The sequence below is a fragment of the Athene cunicularia genome (assembly GCF_003259725.1).
Source record: "Athene cunicularia isolate RWA chromosome 1 unlocalized genomic scaffold, athCun1 chr1_part2, whole genome shotgun sequence".
NCBI lineage: Eukaryota > Metazoa > Chordata > Aves > Strigiformes > Strigidae > Athene > Athene cunicularia.
In genome coordinates, this window is record NW_020799092.1 from 11,897,979 (window position 1) to 11,925,359 (window position 27,381).

A 27,381-nucleotide genomic window follows, 5' to 3' on the forward strand; every position below is an offset into this window, starting at 1 on the left:
ATTATGGTGAATTCCCAGAGAAGGAAAACAGTTCAGAATCACCCAGATCACACCTGTAAATGCCTTAATATGATACAATCCAAGGTCAAAATTCTGGTTTAGAGGGCAGAGAATGGTGTGAGAGACTCTGGCACTGAGAGGGAGGTGACCTTGAGAACATCGTTTAGCCTTCCTGTGTTTTTTTTTTTTTTTTAAATTAAACAAAAGAGCCCTGAAAAACATTTCTCATCTCTCCAAATACTAACCTGCATTTGTATCTTAAAGAATCAATGTTGTATATGAAGCATTTCTAAGCATAACTTAAACCCCGAAGTTTTTTACTTCACTTTGGTGAGAAAGCTCATTTTTTCCTAAGTATTTCCTCTTTTCTCTTCTTGGAAATGGGAAGAAAGATGAAACAATCAAGGATAAAACCCTACTGCTTCCTTGTTTTTTCACTCACAATAAAAAAAGAAAGCAACATGTGAAGAGAATCATGAGGGAGGTCTACTCTCAGTTTTGGTTTTATTCCAATAGGAAAAAGTCAAATGTTGGCATCAGAGTTCTGTTGACATTGATGGAACATGGGACAAAAGTGGAAGCAAAATCACTCTGAACAATCTTTCTTTTGTTACTTCAACTGCACAGAAAGTCACACAATGAAAATGACACTGAAATGGCAGTTTTACTTTGTCTCACCTACAGGGCTAGGTATCACTGCCCTAGGTATCCTGCTACCACAGCTACCTCACAGGGTCACTATGAAACCTCACAAATACTTTCTCATTCTTCTCTGATACATGCTGTTTTTCTTTTTAGGATATAAAAGTTCATTTGGGTACAATCCCACATTTCCTTAAAGTACTGTTATGGAAGCAAAATGCTTGTAATGACTGCAGGTCACAATCATGCCAGATACAACTGCGTTTTAGCCAACTGGGCAAACAGTACTATCTGGACCGTTCAGTCCTGTAAGTGATTTCAGATCCTGAATATCTCGCTTTCCCTTTGGTGGGTGACAGTTACACAATACTGAAGTCATGTGCAAGCACAGAGAAGCCTCTGGCCTCAAGACCTCACACTGGGCAACATTTTCAATTGCTGACACTTGCATGTTTTGCCATTGACCTCAGATGAAACAGACTGGGGCCCAATTCCTTACCCAGACAAAATCCCCAGCAACTTCAGTAGGATTTCTGCCTAAGGACTGCAGGAGTGATTCAGCCCAATGTGAGAACTAATGTCCCAGAAGCTTCTTCTAGGCACCATGCTAATTATAGACACAAGCTTGACATCTGTAGCAGAAACCCATGCAGCCTTGTGCAACCTGAGCTTCTCTGTGAAGAGAATAATGACGCAACAAAAATAAAGCTGACCTATCATTTACAAATGCCTTTTAGTAAGTGTCCTCAAACTGTAGTATTTATATTAAGAGCAGTATATGAGCTACTTCAAAAGATGGCAAGGTAGAAAAATGCCACTAGGACTTTCTACAAAGCATTGGGCACAGCACACAGCTGGGAGTTATTGTCACTCCTGTCCAAGCAAACCATGTTTTGGAACCTCTCTAGCTGAGCATACAGAATTTTTTTTCCCCTAGAAGAAACTGGTGGTGCAGTGAACACCAGAAAGCACTTCTTTTGTCCCTCTGTCTCCAGGTGAAAGAAAATAAATCTACCACAGCTACTAAACTCCTTGTGAAACACCTATCAGGTGCCCTTGTGAAATGCCTACCATTGTTGGCACTGCAGCTAATCTTTTCTTAGTTATTAGATTATTATTTTCCACATCAGTGGACAATGATAAAAGTAGATGGCATTGTGCTTTCTTCCTCTTTAGATGAGGTTTTGACAGATAATAAATCATTTTACAACACTGCTTTTGTTTCCTTGTATTTACACATGGAAAGCAAAATGCAACCAGGTTGTATGATAACATTCTCAAATTGCCAACTGGTATTGGAGGAACTAAACTCATAAAGGTTTCATTTTCCAGTCTGTGCCTCTTACAGCTTTTGCTTAAATGATCTCAGATCCCATGCGAACATCCTGTGGTGTTTTTTAATCACTTTTTGACAACAAGCATCAAGCCGTACATGCCTGTCAAGGCGTAGTTGCCCATGTCCTTCTATATGTATGTGAAACACATCGGGAAAAATTCTGCAGATGAAACTAGAATAAATCAGGGTGAACTGACTTGCTGTCAACAGACAAGTTCTGGTGTGTTTCAAGTGTGTTATGTTAAACAGGAGACAAAAATTAACTCAGTACGCCATCTTTTTGCTCATAAAGTAAGAAGACATGAGTTTTAAGGCAGTGATGGTGAAGACTGAATTTAAAATACAAATCTTGTAAAAATACCCTTTCTCATTTTGCCCTCTGCATCTGCCATGTTAATTCCCTAGCTGTGCACTTCCCCATTAAATTTCATCATAGAAAATGGACAAAGAATTTTTTAAGGCCACCCAGAAATTTTAGCCTGTAACCAAGTCTTTGAAAATCCTGTCACGTACTTTCTACTTTAGACGTTATCCCACGGCACAATGTTATTTTTTCAGGTTGAAAGTTATAAGCTCCTTCCTTGTCAGTACACTAAGCACATGATTTGGAGGTCACAGAGCAAGTTGACATATGAAATTACTAAATGTAAAAATTTAACAAGTTCGTATTCTTTTGTCCTGGTATCCTGATTAGATGTGTATACAAAACTCTCTCTAGCCAACAGCTTCAAACCACCAACTTACTCAAAGGATTGCACAGGATTTAGTGACAGCTTTCATTAAAGTCAACAGAAAATATTTGGTACATAGACTCACCGAAATCAATGGAGTCTCCTTGTGGCATGTAAGTTGGCTTTGCAAAAGAAAGTTGAACCAATAGGAATTGGATAGATGAATCATAAAAACCTTGAACTTTTAGAGGAAGGTGGTCATGCTTTTATCCCTGTTATGTAATAAAGTCAAACTACTATTGGAGCTCTTGGGACTAAAACCCTTTCTGGCTTGAAATTACTGAGGCTTCTGTTTCTAGAATTCTTGAATTCTTCTGTTCTCCTGTTTGAACTACCATCTCTCCTGTTCTTATTTCTGGCCTGATGTTCACAAGCACAAAGTGTTTCCATGAAAGACAGGTTTTCCAAAGGTTCCAATGGTCCCAATTTCTTCTAAAAAATGTATTTTTGCAGCTGAAAACTTCTTCCCTGTCTCAAAATTATTTTCACCTAGGGAAGACTCTTGTAAGCCTGTGATTAAATGCACTCTACTGCCTAGTTATGACTGGTGCTGTTCACAAGTAACCGGTTGTAGGAGACAAAATCTGTGGTCCACCAAAAAGTTAGGTTGAAGTTGATTCCTTAGAGGCAGAAAACTCAGATGTTACAAACATTTCCAAAGGTCACTACAAGGCTCTACTATAACTGCTCTGAAAGTGAAGATTCAAGACTACTTCTTTTTAAACAGCTTAGTTTTTAACATATTTTAGAACCTGCCTGTATTTCTGTACTTTTTGTCTTCAAATGGACACTTTCTATTCCCACCTTAACTGAGGCATAAATCTGCATGTACAGTCAACCCCCTTCCCATACCTTTCATTATTTAATGTACAATCTTTTTTTTTTTTTTTTTTTTTTTTTCTGCTGTGTTACATGAAAACTTGATTATCTATAGCCATTAGTCCTAAATTTTTGTAAGGGAAGCTACTTGCAAATCAGCTCTTGAATTTACAGTACTACATTGGATATGAGTTAACTAGAAGAATGAGCTGTCTTGAAACACAGAATGCCTTTGTTATCAGATCTCAGGCCAAGCAATGGGCTCTGTTACTCTTAAGGACTCTGCTGACATTAATGTGGTCATACTGACACTGCAGATGGCAGCACCAAATAGAACTGAAATAGAAGGAAACAGAGGGAGGGTAAAATCTGAGCAGTCAGAAACATCAAATTACTTCTCCCTGCCCATTCACAGCTTTTTTCTGACCCCAGTGCAGTCAATGGGAGTTTTGCCAATTAATTTCAATAGGAGGAGAATCTGTTGAATTGAGGTTTCCTGCTTCTGCCCACAGCAGCACAGATGCATTCCAGACCACTATCAGAAAAAAAGAAAAAAAAAAAGAAAAAAAAAAAAGAGGCCAAATTCCCAGTTACTGTCATAACAGAAGGGACAGTTCTCTTTGCTATCATGTAATTTTGAAATTCAGTAGCTATTTTGTGGCGTGACATGTGTTTCTCTCCTCTGTCAAATTAATGTTTTCTTCCTGTGTGGAAGGCCCATCAAGGAAGGAGCACAGAAGAAAACCATCAACACAAACAGCCCCCAGAAGCCTTTTTACATTTCTCACCTCACATCTGCCATAATAGCAAAATCATGTTTGCAAACAACAAGGAAAAACTGCCTTAAACATGTACTTCCCAAAACACAGAAAATGAATTCAGCCTGCTCTGTGACTGCCCCTCAATGCATGTGAGAGACGACTGGTAATAAACTGCCTCAGAAGGATGCCAAGACCTCTGCTATGGAGAGCGTCAGCTAAAGGCTGCACAGATCGTATGACTCTGCCTGCATTTATCTTCTTTTCTTACCCTTTCCTCCACTAAGGTCCTTGCTGTTGTGGTCCTTGGACTAGCTGACCATTTTTTTAAGGGCTGTAAGTACCCACTGAAACTTAGGGCAAGGTTTGACAGCTTCAGGAAAGCAGTGGCATATACAAAACAAGACTGGTGATGTCCTAAGGACTAGCACAAGCAGAGTGTAAGCATGCAAATAAGGATGCAAGTGATTTTCTCTTCCCTTTCACCTTGTGTTCTCGTTTTACAGAAGGTGGTTCCCATGCTAACAGGCAGGTAGCCCTCTCTACAGAGTAAGAAGACAGCAAAACCTGCTTCTGTAGCCAAGGACAGAGAAGAGACTGAAAACGTGTTCTCTGTGTTTGGGATAATTCAGTTTAGGTAGACTACCTGGGTCAGAGCCCAGATGGTGTAAACTGCTGAATCTCAGAGTTTACCTAGTTGAGACTCTAGTTTAATATTTTCATTAAACTTCTGAACTCTTCCGATATTCTTTACAAAAACCCCCTAAACCTCCAACCTCCAAGGGGAAACTAAAGGCAAAAACTGATGTGACTTCTTTAAAGTAATGGTGGAAGTTACTGTCACAGTTCGGGCAGGAGCCCACATCTTCTGAGCATCAGTACAATATAACTGATGCAAAGGCAACCTCTGAAGTTTACTGAGCTAAAACAATAGCTTAAGGAGGTCTGAACTGCCCTGTGCACTTCAGTGAATTGTTTTCTGAAAGGCTCAGGGCTGATACCTTAAGAGTCAACATTAGTAATTAATTAATCATTGAACAGTGTGCTGGAAAGGGGCGGTAACACTATTCTATGGCGTTCAGGACATTGTACTAGAGACAGAAGGCAGTGAAGAGACCTTTGAAGAGCACTTGACAGAAAAGTACACTGAAGCCGCATATGACGCAATGGAGGTCTTTCAGCAAGACTAAACACAAAACAAGGGAGATATTGGAGCATTGGTAATGCAAGCTCAGCACTGCTAGTAGGTGGGATTCAAATGTCTCAGGGTACTCAAATCAAAGGGATTCCTGAGAGCATTTACACTGTGCCACCTGTCCCTTATAGTTGGAACTTATTTTGTAGATGGTTTTTGGAAGAGAATTAATACCATCAGTTTAACCCTACTGGTGATTGACTGTTGGCAAGAATACCCAAACATTCAACACAATAGATAACAAACAAAAAATCCCCACAAAACACCCAAGCAAAAAACCTTGTCACGTACTCATGGTACCTTTTCTGTGGTATTTTCTTTAGCTGAAGCCATTAAGGGAAGGGCTCTCTACTTCTCAGCTTGGTTTTGTTACACAGTAGTCATACAATGCATTTTCTAGCACATCTATCAAGCCCCAAGAGGAGTACACCTGCAATGTGACTGAGCTTCAGGAGAGCAGATAGACCTTGTCAGAGCTGGTTTATAAACTAGTCTCCAGCACCTGAGTGGGTTGAGATGGTTCTGCAGAAGGTATGTTCATAGGCAGGAGAAGAAAGATGTGGAATCACATACACAAGTACAGTATACCAGGAGTTTCTTCCCATGTGAGATAGGTGACAGATAAGCATGTTAGCCAGTGAAGTACGACATTTCAGTAGAGGACTGCAAGCTATTTTGCTTTCAACATACTTTCTCACATGTCATGGGAATAAAGATTGAAATTCAGAAACATCAAAAAATACAACAGAGCTTAAACAATACAGTACCTGCAATTGTACAAAAGTAAATACAACAGCCTACTGGAAAAGAAAAATGAAGGCGATTTATGAACTACAAAAGGCCAGAGTGTAAGCTCCACAACCCTGCTGGGTGCGGTCCTACATTCAGGTATTTTTATTGGCTTCGGGGTGGGGGGAAGGAGTGTTGCTCTCTGCCGTCTGTACCCAGAGGCTATTTGCTTCCTCACCAGAGGATGGCAGCACAGAGACCCTTTGCTTGCATAGTCAAAAAGCCTGTGGCGGGAAGACCAAGGTACAGCACTGGATAGTACACCACAACTAGGAGAGGATTAACTTGGCATTCATAGATGCAAGCAGCAGGTGCTAAGAAGAATACTACTATCAACAGCCAGCTCTAGGTGGGGCACATATGCCAGAAGAATAGACAAATAAGCTTCATGGAGTGACCCGTTTGCTTGATCTCCGCTGTTCTCTTGTGCAGAGACTTTTGCTAGTGTCACCACTGTCCCTGGTAGATGGCCAAAACCAGTCCAGAGCCTTTCTTCACATCCTGAGAAATTCCTCTCAACAGAGGTGTAATGCTACTGTTTAGAACTAGGCACTGCAGACATTTGTTCCCAAGCCTGGTCTGCCATGTAAGAAAAACTGATAATGAGACCCAAAGCCACAATGTCACAGAGAATGCTGTGCTGTGTACTAGGGACGAGTCAACAGCCACTTAGACCCTGCACTTGGAACCAGTGGCATTGAAGATACTTAGTAATTAGTCATTAGTAATTTGAAAAAGAAATAGGTAGCAAATTATTTTGTTAAGTGTATGTAATTAACAGACAACTGTGAGAAACTCCAGACTTGTCAGATGTAAGAGATCTAACTTTATAAACCATGTCTTACAAAACTCATCTTATTAAACTAAACAGGGAGAACTGAAAGCAAGCTGAAGACAGATAATCTTTCAGTTCTTAACAAACTCCTTTTATGGGTGGTGATGTTAATTCAACTGTGGATTGACACCACCCCAACAGCACATGCAATGAATCTACAGCTGACATATTCCACAACTCTTTTACCAAAGCAGCATTAGTTTTGTGTTAATTAAAATGGAAAAAACTTCAGACCTCCTAGTAACCAAGGCAAGTTCTCATCACGCTACCTTACCGCTATGGCTACACTTTTCTTTAGCAGGCATGTCTCTAAGAGAAAATGTGATAAACATGACCTAATTCCCACTGAAGTCAAGGGAAATTCTCCTGGTGACTTCAGTGGAGTTGTCTGAAACCCAGTGCTTGGCCTCCCCACTTGGATATTGTTTAAGTATACCAACCAGAGTCCACTGTGGTAGTGTTTTGGTGGGTGTTTGTTTTTTGGGTTTTTTTTTTTTTTTTTTTTTTTTTTTTTTTTTAATAGGGAGTTCTGTTTACAAATAAATTAATTTGGATCACCAGATATCATCCTCCGTGTATGATATGCCACAGAGCATCAGATTTTGGCCATGAATAAATTAATTTCTGAGTGATTACTGAGGTTGAATTTATGCCCTATGAAGACACAAGCATAAAAATCAAAATAACCTGATTTGGGCAAAGTCTGAGCAAGTCACCCCAGTGACTCCTTCGAGTTTGGATACCTAAGTATCATTGGTATAGCCTGATATTAATGACCCCACATTTTTATTCTAAAAGCACTTAAATGTTCTGGCAGCAACAGGGAGTAGCGCTTACTCCCCAAAATATCATGAGAAGATACAAGACTTGCTTTACTCTGTAGGTACAACCCTCCTGTGTCCAATCGTCCTATTACTAGAATAAATGTTTCTGACTGGATCATCCCATGGATTTTGCTTGTTTGTTAGGAAAGGGGAACTCTAGGGAAATATTTCATGTCTTCCAGAATCAAACTAGGAAAATGGACATTTCTGTAATGAAAGCTAAGAGTAGCGCCAGTGTCCATTAACTGTGTAACTGTCTAAAGGTTCCAACTCTGACATTTCCCAAGTGCACAACCTGCAATGATAAGTACTAGGTGTTTCTGAACTGTTACGCAGCCTGTATTGGTCAAAGAGATAGTAAAAGGAGAAGATTCTCTGAAGGTAATGAAACGTAGGGAATTGCTGCTTTCTTCAAGCCCCTCCTTCTTCAGGATTTCTAATAAGAAGAGATAGTTAGTGAATTCTCACTTTGCACAAACATCTTCTCAATTCCAGAACAGAAGAATCAGAGATAATTCCCTTACAAGAAATGTCTGAGAGCTTAATTCCCATCTGGCAAAAGCAAACATAATTCCACTGATTTCAATGGAGTTACAGATGGCCCATTTAATCTACAACAGGGTTGATCTGGCCCCTCTCCCATACTGTAGCACTGCTTTGCCTAGAAACCTTTGCTTTCAAAGTAATTAACCATGTGTAAACAGCCTGCAAGACTAAACTGCAATTAAACAAATGAATAGGAGTCGGAGGTATATTTTGAAACTTATCTCAGTAGTAGACTTTAACAGGAAGTATTGATCTTTTTTCTTTTTAATATCAGGACCTCATGCCAGTACCACGGACAAGAAAAAGGATCTGCAGAACAGTATCAATTATTGTACACATATTTCTCCCTTCCACTGTTTCCTACAGGCTTTAAACTGGAATCATGTATAAGCATAGTGAGAGTCTCAGGAAGAACTTGTTCTTCCTTAGAAGCCATCTCAGCACTACAGCAGGTGGACACAGGCTCTCTTGCTAAAAGCAGAAAGAGAGAGAGAGAAAAAAAGAAAATTGCTTACTGTTTCGAGGCTTCTCCTCATCCATGCCTTCATCTTCATTTTCTGGGTCAATATCTTCTGCTTGAGTTATCCAGTCTAAGTATCCCTTCAAATCCTCCTCTAGCTGTTGTTTTTCCCGTAACTTCTGGAAATCGCCCCGAGCCTTAGCCTTCTCTCTTTCTTTGGAAAACTCCCTAGCCAGAGGGAGGGTGGGATAGGACACAGGTGGAGGGAAGGAAGAGATTGAAAAACAGTGGGTTAGATTGATTTCTACTAGAAAGTCTCCACATCCTCTGAGGGACACCCAGCTTTCTCTATTCTTTCAAGACAGACACATGAATGGAGTAGCCTTGATAAATACACGTGTAAAATAGCTGGATGTCCACATTCTTACCAATGCATAGGAAAACATGAATACCTTTTTAAAATACTTTCATTCTCAACATTTGATTGACAATTCAAATAAAACACATATGCAACATTTATGTACAATACCATACACTTTCTAATATTATTTACCACTTGATAGTCTCCAACAGTTATCCACAAATATCTATATGAATAATGGCTAATTCAGTGATGAACTGTTTGACAATAATCTGACATCTGGAGAGTGAGATGGTGGCTCTAATTTTTAGCCAGGTTTTAATTTGTCTTTAAGATTATAAATATAATCACAAGTAAATTAGGCTAATTGTAAGTGTAATTAATGGTACTCACAATTCTGTATATATTTAATTATGGAAATTCCACCCACAGTACTGGACAATAGATTTAAAAACTCAGATCTCAATGTTTTACTGCAGACTTTCAGTATTCAGGGCTATTATCTGACATAAAACATATTTTTCAAATCTTGAATTGGGTAAACAAACATGATAAATTATGGGTAGACAAACATGATAAATTATGAGTAGATAAACTAATAGATTCTGCCAGAAAGTGAACTAGGGTAGACATCTGATAGTTTTGAAAGACCACTATTGGGAATATAGGCTTAAAACAGAGGGTATAGGAACAGGAATTTCATGTTGCTTAGTTCTGCACGTTGAGTGCTTGTTTTGCCTTCTTTTTGGCTGTGGTGCTTTCTTCCTCTCTTTCAGAGACACCTATACTGCACTATTTTTTTCTAGAAATGATGACCTACCTCTATTTAGAGACTCTCCTGTGGTTCTAAACCAGGTTTTAACACTTGTATTTTAAAAAGTAAGCTTAATGATTGTGAAAAGTGCTGGACCAAGAGTACTTAACCATTAAGTCTTATATCTGCTGAAGCATATTACTACATAAGGCACACATAGCAGATGATACGGCCCAGTGTTTCTAGAAATGAGAGGTAATTTTCTCCAATGCATTATCCATTACCCTCGCTGATGACTGTCAGCAATGAGCGGATGTTTTTAAAAAAACTCCACTTAATATTTGTCTTCGGTTTGCTCCTGCAAAAACAAATAGGAAACCTACCACTAGCTTTAGTGGGATAATATTAGGATTATGAAAATCCTATCCAAGATAGTAATGAATGCCATGTGAAGTGTCCTCAAGCAAGTGAGGTGGAGGTGAGTTTCTAACAGTGGTGGTGAAGTACTTCTCTTCCGTCTGGTCCAAAACCCACTGAAAGTTTTCCATAGACTTCACAGGATTTGGATAAGGCTTTCAATATTATGAGCTGTGCATGAAACCAGCGCCGCAGCAGAATGAAAGGATGATGTATTCATTTCATGGAATCACAGAATCATCTAGGTTGGAAAAGACCTTGAAGATCATTTAGTCCAACCATTAACCTAACACTGACTGTTCTCAACTACACCATATTCCTGAGTGCTATGTCAACCCAACTCTTAAACACCTCCAGGGATGGGGACTCCACGACCTCCCTGGTCAGCCCATTCCAATGCCTAACAACCCGCTCTGTAAAGAATTACTTCCTAATATCCAGTCTAAATTTCAAGCTAAAGTATGTGACAAAGAATGCCTGTGTGATCTTCACCCCTGCCACATTGCTGAGGGTCGAGACCATCTCATGAAACTGTGACAATGAAGGTGGAAATGAGGAGAATTATTGGCTTCTCAGGCCTGAGGTAGATCACAGTCAACCCTGGGACCAAACTTAGCCACAAGGCAGAAACAGCTATTGCGAGCATGGCAAGAATGAAAAATCAAATTTTCTCATGCTGGGAGAGATATTTTGCTATTTAAAATGTCAAAAAAACAAACAACCCCCCAACAATACTAACAAAAACTGTACAAAGAATTTTAGAAAAATGCAATAAATAGCAGTTATATTTTCTACTTCAAGAACACCTTTCCTCTGGGTCTGACATAGTGCCTTATCCAAATTAATGAAATAACTCTCAAATAACTCCACTGAATGAAGCTAAGTATTATTAAGCTGTTTGATAAATCACATCCCAGTATTTCAATTGTTCGATCTTAAAACGGTATTTTAGAATCTAGAACAAATGGGTCCAATTTTGAAAGGGACTGAGCCCTCAATTCTAAGTGAAAACTACTCATATTTGCATCAATATGACTTGCAAGAGACTCGTTTAGAAACCAAAGTGGAAAACATCATGAAACGGCTCAGCTTACAGAAAGCAAAATTCCTACTGTGCACTGAAGTGGATCATTTATGTTAGATATATCTAAGCTGCATGCCTACTTGGGTCTTTTCAGTCCCCTCTTACTTCCTCAAATGGGACTGAGGCTGGGGAAAATTCTGACTAAATCAACATGAGTTATTAGCATGATGTCTTTACAGTGGCTGTCTGCATAGGAGTGAATTTGTTACCAAGCTTTTAAATGGCACAACTGAAAACACTGTGATTGACTAGTCTAAACGATCTGCAATTGCATGTCTCTTTCCTTTGTACAATGTATAATAATCTACATGTTAGATGACTCTCCAAAAAAGACAACTTATTTAAATTATCTTGATTTCTATGCTCTACTAACATTAAACCACTGAGAACAGGTGGCTCAGGAAATTGTTAATGCAATTCAAACCACCTCCCATGTGGAATGCCAGGCTGTACTCAGGCAAATGTAGTTCACGATCAAGAATTACTAGCAATGGTCATTTACCATCCCGTGTGAAATGATCTGGTGACTTCAGTCCAGTTTCTGTTGCAGGCAGGCGTGCATATTACCTCTGCCACTATCGCAGTTGGCAATAAATGGTCACTGTTTGCAGTTTCAGCAGGGAGGCAAAGGACCAAATAAGCTTTCTGATGGAAATGCCATCTTGAGTCTGGAGGTGGCCTGCTTAAAAAAGATTGCACTATCATGTCAAGACAAGGTTGACAAAGGCTTGCAGAACTACCAAGCAATCTGTCTCTTCTCAGTGAACAAGAGAACATCAGTTTAAGAGTTGGTGAATCTGGTGGTTTTTACCAGAATTCATTTTGCTTCACTTTCCTTTACTGCTCCCAGAAAAGTGTAAGACATGTCTGCCAATGGGAATACCAAAAAGCAGAGTATTTGTGAGAGATATTTTCTCTGTGTGAGGATAGAGTCAAGATCATAAATATAAACACCCAGCTCTGTATCCTGCGCCATTCCAGAAGAAAATTTCACTTGCCCATCCCTGATGATGGAATATAGCTAATTCTTGTCTATATCTGATCTGAATCTGATTTCTCACATTTAGAGGAGTGATGGAAAGCGAGCAAAACAGCAGAATTCTATCAGGTCAAAACTCTTGATTACTACTAAAATTACAGCACAAGACTCCAAATAATCTACCCTGATAAATACATCAAGGAATGGGAAGGGTTGGAAGAGGGTGCAGAAGACTAGAAGAAAGTCCTGAAAGGTCACAAAAACTTACTCCAGGAGGAGCTACAACCACAGCCAGCCTCCCATTCACTCAGACCTCTTCCTCAGCAGTAAAAGCACCAAAAGCAGACAACTGGGTTTTCCAGGATCCTCTTAAAGCAGAAGAAACATCTGTTCTTCTGCCCTCCATTTGCCCTAGGCAACTGCCTGTTTGGCCTGTGTCCTGGGATTTGGATCACTACTAGGCAAAACTGAAAAGAAATGTGAATATATATGCTTAGGTATGAAGGTCTGAAAGTTGAACATACACTGCTATTTCTTTTCCTCACTAATTGACTGAAACAGATAACAGACATGAACAGATCTGATCTCGAGAGACCACTAAGAGGGGCTTCACTGCTCACAGCAATGACGTGGAATCCTTTTGCCTTGGCTTGAGGAGGTCTACCATGTAATCTGCTGACTAGATATTTCCTTTGGAATACATGAATCTTATATTGTGCACAGTCAAGACAGGAAGAGGATTATAGCTCTACACATGAATACTCTGTCATACTATTTAGCTTGGCATGTAACTAGTAAATTAACCAGAAGGACCATGAATGGATGACATACCCGAGGAAAAACAAATTACAAATACGCTCTTTTGGTAGAGCAGAACTCAGCATTTGATTTTGCAGGTGCAGTCAAGGTGTCTTTGTGAGTACAATTAATTACACTTATGTATTCAGAAATTATTAAAAAAACCCTAAGCTAATCTGTCATTGCCTACACAACATGTTTGGTGAAGTTCCTGAAATAGATAAATGGGAAGAAATCAGAGATGCCCAGAATGGATATACAAAGACGCCCAGGATTGTTGTTTTGTATCTACATAGAACAGACAGGTGGATCATTTACATAGATCAGTAACAGCAAGTCTCTAAAAAAAATGCTGAATCTGCAGAGTGAAGATACTTCGCAACTCAGCAGAATTTAGAACTGGTTTAGAAAGTTAATTGTTTAAGACCTGCTTATTTAGCTCAAAGAAAATTTGCAACATTTCTCGCATAATTTCTATTTTTTTTCATGGATGCAAATTCCTAAGTCTCTTCTTAATTTTCTCCAGTTGGAAAAAAAATTGCAGAAACAGTCCAGCTGTCACAACACTCTGAACACAGCCAGAAAGAGTGACTCACAGCTTAAACAAGGTGAACTTCATCTTTGATCTCAGTTTTCTCTACAGACTGTTGCCATCTCTTACCACTAACTGTGGTGGTCTAGCTGCAGTGTGTCAGGAGGTGGAAGATCTAGGCCCCAAAACACTTTCTTGAATTGAAAAATGAAAGAGAGAGGAAATTCGATTTTTAATTATGTACAGACACAAATCCAAGTGTAGGTAAATCGAATCAGCAGTGCTTCAACAGTGTGCACTCCTCAGGCTAGGCTCACAGGCACTGTTTATCCAATCAGATGCTATATAATCTTTAACCACGTCCTACGTGGTTCTTGAGTCCACCTCTGATACAACAAATCACTTTCCATCTGTCAGATGGTCATCATTCTCCACTACTGCTGACATCCTTACCTGCTGATCAGTTATCTACCTGGAGAAATGAGGAGCTTGCATTTTAAAGTTGTACCCAGAGTATCACTCTCCAGATATCCAAACACAGACTATTGCCTGACACTCCATTACTGGGGATTTTTTCCATTCCCATTACTGCTTGGAAACACTTCTCTTTGCAGCAGCTGTCTTAGAGGCTTGTCTCCTTCAATGGAGTAATGAAGGTAGTAGTAATACCTCCTGTAGATCTGCTATTACCTGTCTCTTTGCAGGATGGCCAATGGTGGATCTTCTTCTTTGGTCCTACTACTGCCCTTCCTATGTTGTTGGCACAAGTACTGAGGACATAATTTCTGTGAGGCATCAAGTCCTCTCTCCTGTTCAGAGATAATTTTCCTTCTCTTTTGATCAAAAGACAGGGGACTTCAGGGATGCTCACTCAGGCAACAGGTACAGGCTCTGATCAAATTCATTTAGAGCTCATTAAAGGAGGCAGGATGTTAGCAACAAAAAAGAGAGGATCGATAGATGTCCTCATACCATATTTATCCATGTACATAAAATGGCTGTAGGCACCTAATGCCCAAATATGGAATCAGAGCCCAATTCTAAGAGACTTTTAAAAAAAAAAATCTTGTGAGGAATGTTTGTTGGCTTAATTCCTCTAATTATGTGTCTCCCCAGGGGTGGTAAAACTTTTAAACTACTGAGGACAATATCAATTGTTTTTAATCAAAGCCATTAAAATGATGTTTTGCAGTGAGGGTTACACTGCAGAACTGAAATACAGCTAAATGTCTAGATGTCTTAGGAATACTTAAACACTAGAAGGAATTATCCTGCTTCTCTGTTCATCCTTAGAAAAGGTCAGAGGGAAATGATCTTTTCTCTCTGCATCATGTTAAGCTTGTAATCTGCACAATAGAGAAGATGGACTTATTGAAGAAGAAACGTGCCCAAGACACTCTCCAAGGAAAATGGTCTCCCACTAGGCTGTGCTTTAGAGATACTAAGCAGTGTGAAAATTCATGTGAGAAGACATAATTGGGCAGGAATCTCATCCCACAAATGTGAAGGGATTTGTCTCATGCTCTATTCCTCCTTCAGACCCACTGACTTCCAGAAATTTTAATGTAATTCCCTTCTTCTATGGTCATGTGTTTCGCTTACAGGGGAGCATAGAGTTGTCCTCTGCCCACAGAGTACAGGTAGGGATTTTAGGTAGAGGAACATGTTACAGGCAAAGAGTTATCTTGTATTCCTTTGATTTAGTCAAAAGACTCCTTCCATGCCATTAGGAATGCCATATTTTGCTACTGGCACAGCAATAGCCTAGGCTTTCTATTACGGTTCCTGAGATCAACCCACCATTGCCCGTTGTTTTGGTAACCAGAGAGTAGGAATAGAAATACAAATTTTAAAAAATAAACAATAATAAAACATTTTCCTGGTACTGCTTACCCGCTAAGTACACCGAGAACCAAGTTAAGTACAAAAAATGACCCTATGATGATTAGTGTAACAAAATAGATCCAGGGCCAGTCCCTTCCTATGGCATCATTGACCTGGAAGAGTGGAATGATAATTAGTGAGACAAGCTCAGATTCTGAGCACTGCAAGGCTCCAGCCAAAGAGATCCCAAGTCACCAGCAGTAAGATTTTCAATAGCCAGTTTTCTGGAGATTTATGACAGGTTGACATTAGCAATTTTGAATGCCCTGAGGTTGCATTTCTTTGTCAGAGAGTAACACCTCTTTTGTTACCTGTATTGCTATTTGCAACATTTGAACATTTTGTCAAAATATTTGAGAGCTGATATGAAGCTTCCTTGGATTCAGATTTTTAATCCCTCTGAAAGAATCCTGGTGACAGGGAAGAACCCTTATTATGGAGTCTTGCCCTGTAGCATTGGAAAAAGGACACCAAAACTGTCAGCTTACCCGCTCAACACACCAAGAACCAGATTTAGAACGAAAAAGGATCCAAAGATGACCAGACTGACAAAATACACCCATGGTAACTCATAGCCCATAGCGTCCTGCATCTGGAAAGACGAAGGAAAGTTAGAAGACAGAGAGGGAAAGCAGAAATGATTAGGCAAAGGAACAGATGGAAAGGTTTGTACACAGAGCCTGCGGTTGGTTTACACATAATCATAGCAAGTGTTTCTGTATGTTCTTTCTGATACGACTGCTACTTTGATTGCTTTCTTCCTCCTAGATGTTTCCTTACAGGCAGTGATTAATACAGGCTGAGATACAACCATGTGCTGTACTGGCCTGTCTTTGGATGCTCAAAGTTGTGGACTGTCACTTTCTGGAGTTTACTTACAGCACCACAAGGGCCCATCTGAAGACTTCTGAACTTCTAACCACTGAACATACATATGATTCTTTGTTGCCAGGGATTATCAGATCATGTTTACTTCCCATGTGTAGCACAGGTACACATACCTCAAAGAAACATGTGTAAACTGTGGGCAAATACTGATCTTTTTCTGGAAATGCTCTGGTAATCTTCACAGTTTACTACAGCAAGGGCAGTAGCTGTACGTTTTTGAGGAAGATCCTTTCAAGGCCCACCATGTTCTGACCTGGTCAAGTGTTTTCTAAAGCCGTCTTGAAAACTTCCTTTTTCTCCTTGAAGAATTAATCTTTCCTTCAAAATGTGATTCCTACACAACTGAATACTCAGAGAATTTGAGAGTGTAGCCTGAATGACATAAATGTAGCTCTGGCTTTCACACTACTACAAGCATCTTCAAAAGAAGCAGGCAGACTACTGTTTTAACACCAGAACCTGTGTCATGTGTAGAGCAACTCTAGCACATAATAAGATATTGTATATACTCTAAAAGCATCTAGTACATAAACACTCTTTTATCTTGAAGTCTCCTTCAAAGTTCAAAATTATGCAAAGTTTTTGGATACCTTAACAGAATCTCACTTTCATGATGGTATCAAAGAGTCCCTTTTTCTTTACTTTTCATAAGCATCTCCTGAGCCAAACATAGCATCATTAAAGAAACAGATGATGGTTAACATTTTCAGGAGCACTAAAATGATTTATGAATGTAAATTGCAGACTTGAAAGTACCTAAAGGCATAAAACGGCCTGGGTTCCTTTGTTTTCCTTGATTTTGAAAATTTTACCATACGTTGTCCTCTCTTTTCAGGAAAACGCTCTCTCCTTTGCAACTTAAGCAATTGTTGTGCTCACAGAAGAAATATTCTTCCATACATGGGCACAGAGACACACTTCAGGGGGGGTGATCTGACTCAAGATTCATAACAACTCAGGAAAGGAATTTCAGACCTTCAGTAAGACAAGGCAGGAGAATAACACTAATATAATCAGTTCTTTATGGACTGAAGTCCATTATCAATTTTTCTTTCAAAGTACAGTCACTAAAGTCCTTGTTTAGTAATAGTCCACAGTCAATAGGCTGATCCAGAACTCTATCTCAGGGCTCCTTCAGCTGCGACTGAACTGAAGCAGACTCATTAAAAAATAAGCTCAAAATCGGACTCCGTGAAAACAGTTCATCAGCTCCTTTCTCATAGGATTAATACATTTGGTGGTCAAAAGAGAATACCCAAAGATCTAACATTCCCTAATGCATATTACTAGCTTCCCTTTTAATACTTTTGTAGAATTATCCAGTTAGTTTGTAAATAATACTATTATTCTTTATGTTTGCAAGCCACATTTCATCCTACATGACCAAAAAAGTAGACACCTCTGATGTGAAACACATCAGTGCTTTAAAGAGAACAAAACATCATGGTATATAAGATTGAAGCAAATATTCACCTGAAACCAGGGTGGAGAAATCAGGCAGGCAAAATGTAACTGCCCAAACTGGGATTAAGTAAAGAAATGAGGCTTAACATCATCTCCTACAAAGAACACCACTATCTAAATAAAGCAGTCCACACAAACAAGTATGGATGACTTTGAAAATCTGCCACAAGAATTTACCAGTGCAGGCACAATGATGAATTGACTTCCCTCTAATTATGATAGATGGTGATAAAAAAGCCTCAGCTGTACAATATTTATCTACTGGCAGTTGTGGGCTTTTTTGGTGTGTTTTTTTGTTTTTTGGTTTGGTTTGGCTTTTTTTGTCAGCTGAGAAAGTCAGCTGGAAAAATAGAACTTCTCAAAGCTGTGATACAAGTGAATCCTAAATAGCAAATGCCAGGGTGCTGGGTACAGAATTCAGGTGCATGTCAGGGTGCTTTTTGTACTATTCTGGCACGAAGAAATTGCCAGGATGGCAAGAAGCTTCCATCATGGCCTGGTAAAGTATAAAGTATAAAGTAGAGTATAGTGTACTTCAGTTATTCCCAATGCCTGCACAATTGCATAACAATTGTACCAACTAGCATCAGCACAAATTAGTCCTGAAAAATAGACCTGCATTCTGGTACAACAGAGAATTTGGGACTTCTCAGGCTGAACACTTAGGAGATGAGCTTTTCCTCTCATTTTTATTGCCCAGTCATACACATAACAGAGAAGCTGAGAGTCAGAGACAATGATAGCTTCTCAAGTGTAGAGAAACCATCAGTATTTGGCAGACAGCTGTCTGTTGCTGGACTCCCTAATGGTTGGTGCTCTCATGTCTCATTTGTTTAGTAGAAGGCAAAATTACTCCATACATTGTGGGACTGAGCCACAGGTGACAGGAATGTATGTTATATGGTGATATAACATTAGGTATTTGGTAAATTATGTTAAAAAAAAAACAAAACAAAAAAAACAACCTTGAGAAGGATACAGCATACTGTGAGCTTACTACTGGCTCTTGAAAAACATTGGCAGGAGAATGCTGAGATATAGGCTGCTTGGCAGATGTTGGGGGAAAAAAAAGGAAATCGACTTACTCCAAACAGTAAGAGCAACATATCAGCATTTAAGAAACATTAAATTCTTGGCTAGGATTGTATCCTTCCAAATATCTGGAAATGCTTCCTGCAAAAATGGAAGTCCAGGATGGACTGTCCTCAACTGAAAAATGCTGCCATACAGTTATAATTAAAAAACTTGCACCTGTGTTTGCGTGAAACTGCTTGCTGGAAACTTATCATCATTCTGCAAATATGTAGCTACTAATCACATGTGTATGCATACACATGTCCTGTTGACTGCAGCTGGAGGCTTTCACTCCAAGCATAACTTAGGTGGTAGAGCTGATTTCTTCCAAATTATGCCACTGAAGTGGAGAAGCTGCAGAGGGTCATGACAAGATCAGGAGTGTTATCATCACACTACTGAGTGCAGAACATAAGGTGTGCAAAATATATTTTGTACTGTTGTCTACAGTGAACAGAAAATGATTCAGTTATAGGTTGCCTCTCTAGGATGGACAGTACAAACTCCTGTACATGGTTCAGCTCTCTGGTCACTGAGTGTACTTTTTCTCCCCGAGTGTTTTTATTATTAGTCATATGAATCTCAACAGAAAAGGTGGATCATCTAAATTTACAGTCTGAACAAAGACTAACAGCCAATGTAGGTCTGAATGATAATATTCCAGCTACAGTAGTCAAGGTGACTGCAACCTGATGTCCACTTAAGCACGTATGGGACAACTGTTAGGTCAGTTGGGAGCACAGCATTGGTGGGAATCTGCAGATTTATAGAAATAATTCCACTTTCTGAGTCAAACTGCCTGGCCTTTCATAGCTCACATCTCAAAACTCACATCTCACTACTCACAACAGTGAGAAAATTGGTACTTTTCTGAACATTAAAGCATCATCTCTCATAGACCTCAGAAATAAGGATCTCAGATTCCTTCTCATGATTTGGTACATATCCTTTCTGGCACCATGGGGACATCATTTGGATTCACTATGCTCCAGCTTTCCAATCTGCAAAGTGGGATACTACCTTGCCTCCCTGGGTACTGTCAAATAAACCACTCAGCATCATGACGAAAAGAGAGTATTTCAGCATATCTGAGGTCTGATGGACCATGTGTACTGGGGAAGAGCTCTTCATTGCCAAGCATCCTTAATTGCTGTCATGACTATAGCACTTCAACGTCCAGTTGAAGGCTTTTCTCTCAATGATACAGATAATGTCCTAGAAATAACACTAGGATTTTTAATTCTGTAGTTTACTGCTCAGAATTACAACCAGCAGTTTCAGCAGGGGCCAAGGAATAAAAGTCTATTAATCTCTATAAATAGCCTTTGTGCCTATGTTTTCTAGTTCTTCAGAAGACATAGATGAAGACATGGGTAAAGCTGCAGGAGATATGCATACTTTACTTGTTTAGAGATTTTTTTTTTTTTTTTCCCAGGGATAATAGTCTGGCACATTTTGCAAGTATCTCATTCATTACACAGGCATCATAGTTCAAAGATAATGTCAGAGGCATATTATCTATTAACATAATGGTGAAGCATCGCCAAGCACATAGTAGAGGTCCTTCAGTCACTTAATGGGAGGGGTAAACACAATTCACACACTTACACCCTGATGTTTGTGCCAAATGTCTTTCAAAAATAACCGAAGTTACAGGAAAAGTTTAATCCATCATAGAAGGACAGCTGTCTCACTGGAAAGCAGCAGGCTGAAGAAAAAAATGAAGTCTGTCTTGTTCAGTGCACACTACAGAAAGTCAATTAACTAGGGCACGAAGGCTACGCTTCTATTGAATAAATTGCTGATTTCTAATGACTATAGAATGTTATGATAGCCTTTTTTAAATACAAGTCAAGTGTTTCAAGTATTTTATAATGAAGTGTATAACCTTTCACAGAGTAACAATCAAGAGGAGCAGAATACTCAATAAAATTAAAGGGCAGTAAATTTGGAAATTTTGCGTAGAAATGCTATTTTATGCAACATATCTGTTGAATTCACTGCCTCAGGAAATAATCCAGCCAAAGGTAATGGTTATGGTCAGTAACAATATCTCTAGTTGAAACCAAGTCTTTCTTGTAAGGATATAAAAGTGGAGAATACTGGAAGCAGGAGATAGCAGAAAGAAGAGGTAACAGTTGTCACTGAATATATATTCCTGTTTAAATCCTTCATTTTGAAACCCATCTTTTCCATAAAAAGAACTTAAGCACCTTTATAACTTTAAAGATGCATAGAAGTAATTTCCTCATCCTAGATCAAAGATCAAGTGGTAGCCTACTGGCAAGCACAGCTCAGGTGAGACATAAAAGGCCATGCATATACTAATGTGAGATTTAGATATTTAGCACTGATCAACTACAAAGTAAAGAGGTTTGGATTAAAACATAATTTTTCCTTTTTAACTCCCTCTTTCCTTCTCTTCCCATGAACGTTTGGGTGAATGCATTTCATTCACACATATGGTCATGGAGCTACAACTTTAAACTCTGCTTAAACAACACTAGAAACTCTTTTACTAGGATAATGCACTGTTTCGCACTGTGAGAAAAACATGGCTTTCCTCAAATTTTTTAGTCAGAACTCAGGTACAAAACCAATTAAAACAAACATAGGATGGAACTTCACCCTTCACAGCTACAGCTGTGTGGCAATATTAAAGGAAAACAAAGAGAATCGACATTATAGACAGTTAGTAAATCCTACATCTCAGGCAATGGCTACATGGCCTATAAAAGAAAGTACTCCTACTCTTCTATTATTTTTTGGTTTCCATCGTATCTTCACACTGCTTTCATGATAGTTAAAGCTTTGCTTTGTTTCTGAAATGTTCATCATACTAGATATATTACATCAGCAGAAACAGCTGAGGAACAAAACTCTTATCCCAAATGAGAAAAAGGTTATTGCTGGTAGTTCCTGAGAACATCCAGCTAACAATTGTAACTAGCAATAGCATGATTTTTGAGGCTGCTCTGCAAACAAAAAAGAATTTTTCCAATTAATCATTCTCTTCTGTTTAACTTATCAACTGCAGAGTTGATTTGGGCTTAAGAACACTTGCAGTCTTTGCCTTGGAAGCTCTTGCTGGCAGGCAGAGGACTTGTGAAGGTTTGACTCCTTTCTTTCTCTCAACTTCTCCTTAGAGATCTAAAACATCTGATAACTGTCTCTTTAGTGGTCATGCTCTTAAACAACTCATAGGTAGGTAATTGGACTGTGATTATTTAGACTGTGATACAAATAAACCAACCCCTAAATATGCAAAAAATTAGTATTGTTGGTTAGCTCTGTTAACAAATCCTGCACATTGCATTTTTCTCTGATCTCTAAACAGTACACTGCTTATGTGATACTGTTTTATTTTATGTAATACTTGTGATAAATATATGAATTATGCATTTTGCAACTTATTGTAAGTCCCACTGCTCTTAGTATTGCTGTTAACAAGGAAATTATTGTTATTCAGAATTTCTAACTTTTCCACAAAACTATAAATGCTTGAAATAAGCCCCAGAAAGATTTCAATGAGGCGACAGAACTAAAGGTACAGTAAAAAGGGACACAGTACTAAAATTGACTTTCTATGTGTGTCAGGCTCCATAAGCACTTTTTCCAGCCTGTGGGGCAAACTAAGGGATTGCTTCTTTAGCACTGATATCCTATACACCATGAATCTGCTGATTTGTTTGAAGCCTGAATGGTGTGAGGCTGCTGCATGTCATGTCAATAAAGACATGAAAAAGCACATTTTTACTGGAGAAATTACTGGCTGGTCTCCACATACACAGCATGTATCCATCTGACTTCACCATTAACAGAAGGAGCAAGAAAGGATCACATTTCCTATTACCCATCATATATCCTTAAAGCTGGATTTAGACTTAGTACATTATTATCCTAAGGATGAAGATTCCACCTTGCAGATCCTTCAATATTAAAAATCTAATTAGTTGTCTTTTCTCGGTTGGTTTTTAACCCAGTACTCATGTATGTGCATAATTTAAAGGATATGAATAATTCCATTGAAGTCAGTGGTCAATAGTATTGTTACCAGCAGAAATTAATTCATATGCATAAGTACTTTGAATGGGATGGGGCACAGGATTGTGAGAAATATATGATAAGGAACTAATTTTCTGAAATTTTCTGGGAAAAATTAAAAGTTTAATGCACATAGTGACTAAAAAATGAGAAAAAGATTTAAGCATTTCAGTCTAGACATTCTAATGCAAGATGAGAAGTCTTATCATTTATATTGTCAACCTGAAATACTCTTTCAGCCTTCCTGAGTCTTTAAGACAGGTGATAAGGGATGGGAATTTATGGTCTCAGAGTTGACTGAAGGCAAAAGGACAGAGATGAGGGTAAAAAAATATGAAACTCCAAACCTTCTAATAAACAAACAAACAAAAAAATCCTAAAATAAACTAGACTCACTTGTATGGACTTAGGAACAATGGAATAAAATTGCTTCTGAACGCCTTAAAATATAAGCAAAGGACTCAAGATGCCTTTGCTCTTATTCTGGGTAGAATTTCTTTCTAAGCACCAACATTCTAAGAGTCTTAGAGGTACTCCAAGCCACAGTTTGTCCTTACAACTGTTCTGAAATACTCCACATTTTATAACTGGCACTATCAGATGGATGCAAAGAAGAGAGTGGAGAGTTCAACCCAGTTTCAGTCTGAAATGATGATACTCAAAGGAAGAGCAGCACTTGATCAGTTGCTCCTATTAAATTTTTCTTTTTGACAATCGCATTTCATTTCTTTTGAACTACTGAAGGAAAAGGTAAATTTTAATCTCAGTTGTTCTCTCCAAGTACTTGTGTGTAAGGCTCTTCTTACTGTGTAACCTCAATTATGGAATTTCACAAATTCCATATGTGCGTTCTATATGTACATATTGGCATCTATAACCTTTCAGCACAAAGGCAAGCCAGACCTGAATGAAGACAAGTGCACAGGGATCATGAACCTGGACAGAGAATGCTCCAGACCAGTTATTCTGCTATACGGTCACTGTAGGATAAAAGTGAATAACGTAGGCAATATTCATCACGTGTGGGCAGTGGGAAGAATAGTAAGATTCCTGTGTATACCTTGGTTCCCCAATTGTTCAGTATGCTCTGTAGTGATGGAAAGAGCAAATAATTCCTCTCTGAGCTAGAAATATTGGCAATTTGTATAGAACTCTCTGCAGGAGCTAAATGGAGCCATTAACTGAGAAAAGACTGTCTTGATGAGGACAACAAAAACTTCAAGGGAAGAGATTAAATTGCAACAGAGAACCCTTGAGAAAGAATCAAAGAAACTGCAGCAATGGAAGATTACTCCAGAAGGGAGAAGGGGAAGGGGGCAGACAGATCTGAGAAGATGAAGTCTGCAGAGGTTGCTTCTTCATCCTTGCTAACAAAGACTATATTGAATCTGCTGTTCTCACCCAAGTACACCTTCTCTGGTCCAGGTAAACCACAATTCCTGGTTTATTTTAGAAAAACTTTGGGTATAGCTAGAGTTCACTGCTACACTGCCTGATCTCCCTGACAAGAGGGTGAAGTCTGCAGAACTGACCTAGCTTCCCACATATCACTATAGAGAAGACAAGTGAAAGAAGTGTTGAGCTCAACCACAGTCATGAGAACACACACTCCTGCACCAGATACACTGTGACTGGCTTGAACTTCTTGGGGAGACTGTGTGAAGGCAGCAGTCCTGCAGAAGAGACCTACCAGGCTGCTGCAACCTGTGTAAGAACAAGGCTAGAGTGGAGATCTATAAGCACTGCCTTATAAACATGTCAGCTACTTGATCACAAAGTCAAAACATCTAAAATAGCTGTTTGACCTTCTGTAAATTTATACAATTGCAGTGGAATGCCATTGCACTCTTATATGAATTCCCTTCAATGAAGAACGCATAAAATATGTGAAGCAAACTGTATTTACTTTTTGTTGCATGCAGTATGCAGGAAGTGCATTGCTACCAGTAGAGTTTGCCAAACTTACTTCTTTATAACAGCACCGAGTCATATTTTCATCACTCATTAAATACTGGCACCACCTTTTCAGGGATATGCATACTTTCGCAGCTGGGAAAGACTGCAAAGTCTAAGACATATGTTAAAAAAACAACTTTAAACCACCTAGCCCTGGTTTACTGATACTATATGCTGACTCTGAATCCTTCCACTTCTATTTTTTGGCTCCCAGTATATAACCACTGGACTCCACAACATTATTTTGCTCTTTGGTAAAGTTCTGTGTTCATATTTCAGCTGGTTTTGGTTTGGGTGCACATTGTTTTTAGAGTCAGCTGTTCTTTAACAGACTGAGATATTATGGGAAATATAAGGTCTCTGTCTGAGAGTGGTAAGAGAATTGAAACTTGCATTCAAATACCAGCAGGTCAAAATGTCTGTGGTGCAAAATGATTGAGCTGAACTGTTTTTCCACTGCAAGCTATTTCTGTTGAAAATGATTACTGATCCATACTTCTATGGCATGGTAGTTTGTGCTTGCTCATGAGGTAAGGGGGCAATCTTGGCTTGGATGTGTTTACTACTGTCTTAATTCAATCTGTAATTTTAAACAGTGTTCACACAAGTTGACGGTACAACTTCAAGTGATGACAAAGGCATTTAACATCATACTTTTCAAAATAGAGGGGAAAAAAAAAAAGTTAGGCTCTCCCTTGACTTAAAGAAAACATCAGTTTTACTGGGCTTTGTTTTCAACGTTTATTAGCACTAGCAGTGCTCCAAAGGGACATGCACTACCACGGCAAACTGACTGTCTGAAAAGTGGATTTTGTTGACAAAATCTCAGTATATTAAATTTTGTTAGTGCAAGTACCAACTGGGACATTCCTACAGTCAGCTATATCAGGGGAGAGAAAACAGGAAGCTACCCTTTACACCTCCTCCCATCCCACCTATGCTCTGTGCTTTTTTGTGGGACTTCTCTATTTTTCTGTGAAAACTGGAGGGGGCTACATACTTCTGCAGCTTGTTTAGCCATACAGGGATTCTGAACTCCTACTGAAAACATTAGTTACACAGTGAGAATTCCTTATATCAAAGACAAATTCTGAGCTCCAGTAAGCCTCCTGCTTTCCCACCTCACTTTCTTTCTCCAGGTTTAATACGTAAAAGAGAAAAAAAAAATGTATTTCACTTTAGTTTAGCATAGAACATGTTACCCAAAAGTGAAATATTGAAATTCATTTATTGCTGTGTGATAAAGCAATTCACATCCTACAGCATGCTGGAACTGCTGCACTTTGAGGATGCAAATAATTCCCTTTAAACTATTCCCTCCTTTTTTTTTTTTTTTTTTTTTTTTCCAATAGTGTCTAAGGTCACTCTCTGCATTGAGCCTGAATGTGTCATACAGACCAGCTAGAAAAGAACAGACCATACACTGACCCAGGCAGAGTTCTTACAGACACTAGGTCCAGCCTGAGCAGGTCTTCAGGATTTTCCAGAAACTTGGCCTGGAGCCCAGTATACCAAGCCCTTGTTCTTGATTGATGCTGCTTGTTGATAAAGATGACTGACAGTCCATTTTCCCTAGATCTTCCCTATTCAACAGCTAACATGAGTAGTGACATTACTTTTGCCTTCTTATCACATTACTCTTCTTGGTCCCTGAACAGTAGATCTACTTAGAGGAGACTCCTGTCATTGATCCATCTTCAGCGTTCTGCCAAGCTCAGGTCCCTATACAGGTTACAACACCCATTAAGGCTCTCTATTCTCTCACATGACTGATTACGTGATGGGGCTAGCTTGCTGGGTGAACTTGCAATTTGCAGAAATGCCATGTAGTGACCTCCAAAAATTATTTCCAATTGTATGACAATCAGGATTTGAATTCAAGTCTCCAGAGGCAAAAGTAACAGAGCTTTTTGTGAATTGTCTTGTTCCCATGTAAGTGTGCACAGTTTTTTCTTCCCTTTAAAAGGAAAAGGTTGATCTTTGAAAAAGTCATCCAAAAGCCCAAAGGCTATTTAGCCACAGGGCTGATAGTTCTCTCATTATAGCTGCTGCAGCAGTTTTATCTCTTACTGCTGCTCTGTTATTTAAAAAACCTTTTCATCTTTTAAAGGCTTTGGAAATTCACTCCAAAAGAATAAAGTGCTGATTTCAAGCATGAAAATATCCCCTAGGATGGTGAGTTTCCAAAATGAAAGATTTCATTTCATCTTA

The 27,381-nt window shown here is 39.0% G+C and overlaps 1 protein-coding gene across 20 annotated transcripts in view; it reads right to left on the bottom strand.

Moving 5' to 3' along the window:
• The window catches only part of CACNA1C (calcium voltage-gated channel subunit alpha1 C), a 444,106-nt gene that overhangs the window by 137,523 nt on the left and 279,202 nt on the right, over positions 1–27,381 (bottom strand). For 14 of the 20 annotated variants that reach the window (XM_026841170.1, XM_026841183.1, XM_026841181.1 and 11 more), the window contains exons 8-9: positions 16,233–16,336; positions 8,991–9,163 (exon numbers count right to left, since the gene is read on the bottom strand). In XM_026841170.1, coding sequence (XP_026696971.1) covers positions 8,991–9,163; positions 16,233–16,336 — 277 coding nt within the window. Of the gene's footprint in view, positions 1–8,990; positions 9,164–15,753; positions 15,858–16,232; positions 16,337–27,381 lie in introns of all 20 variants that reach the window. The other 6 variants (XM_026841189.1, XM_026841188.1, XM_026841190.1 and 3 more) reach the window with 1 other exon arrangement.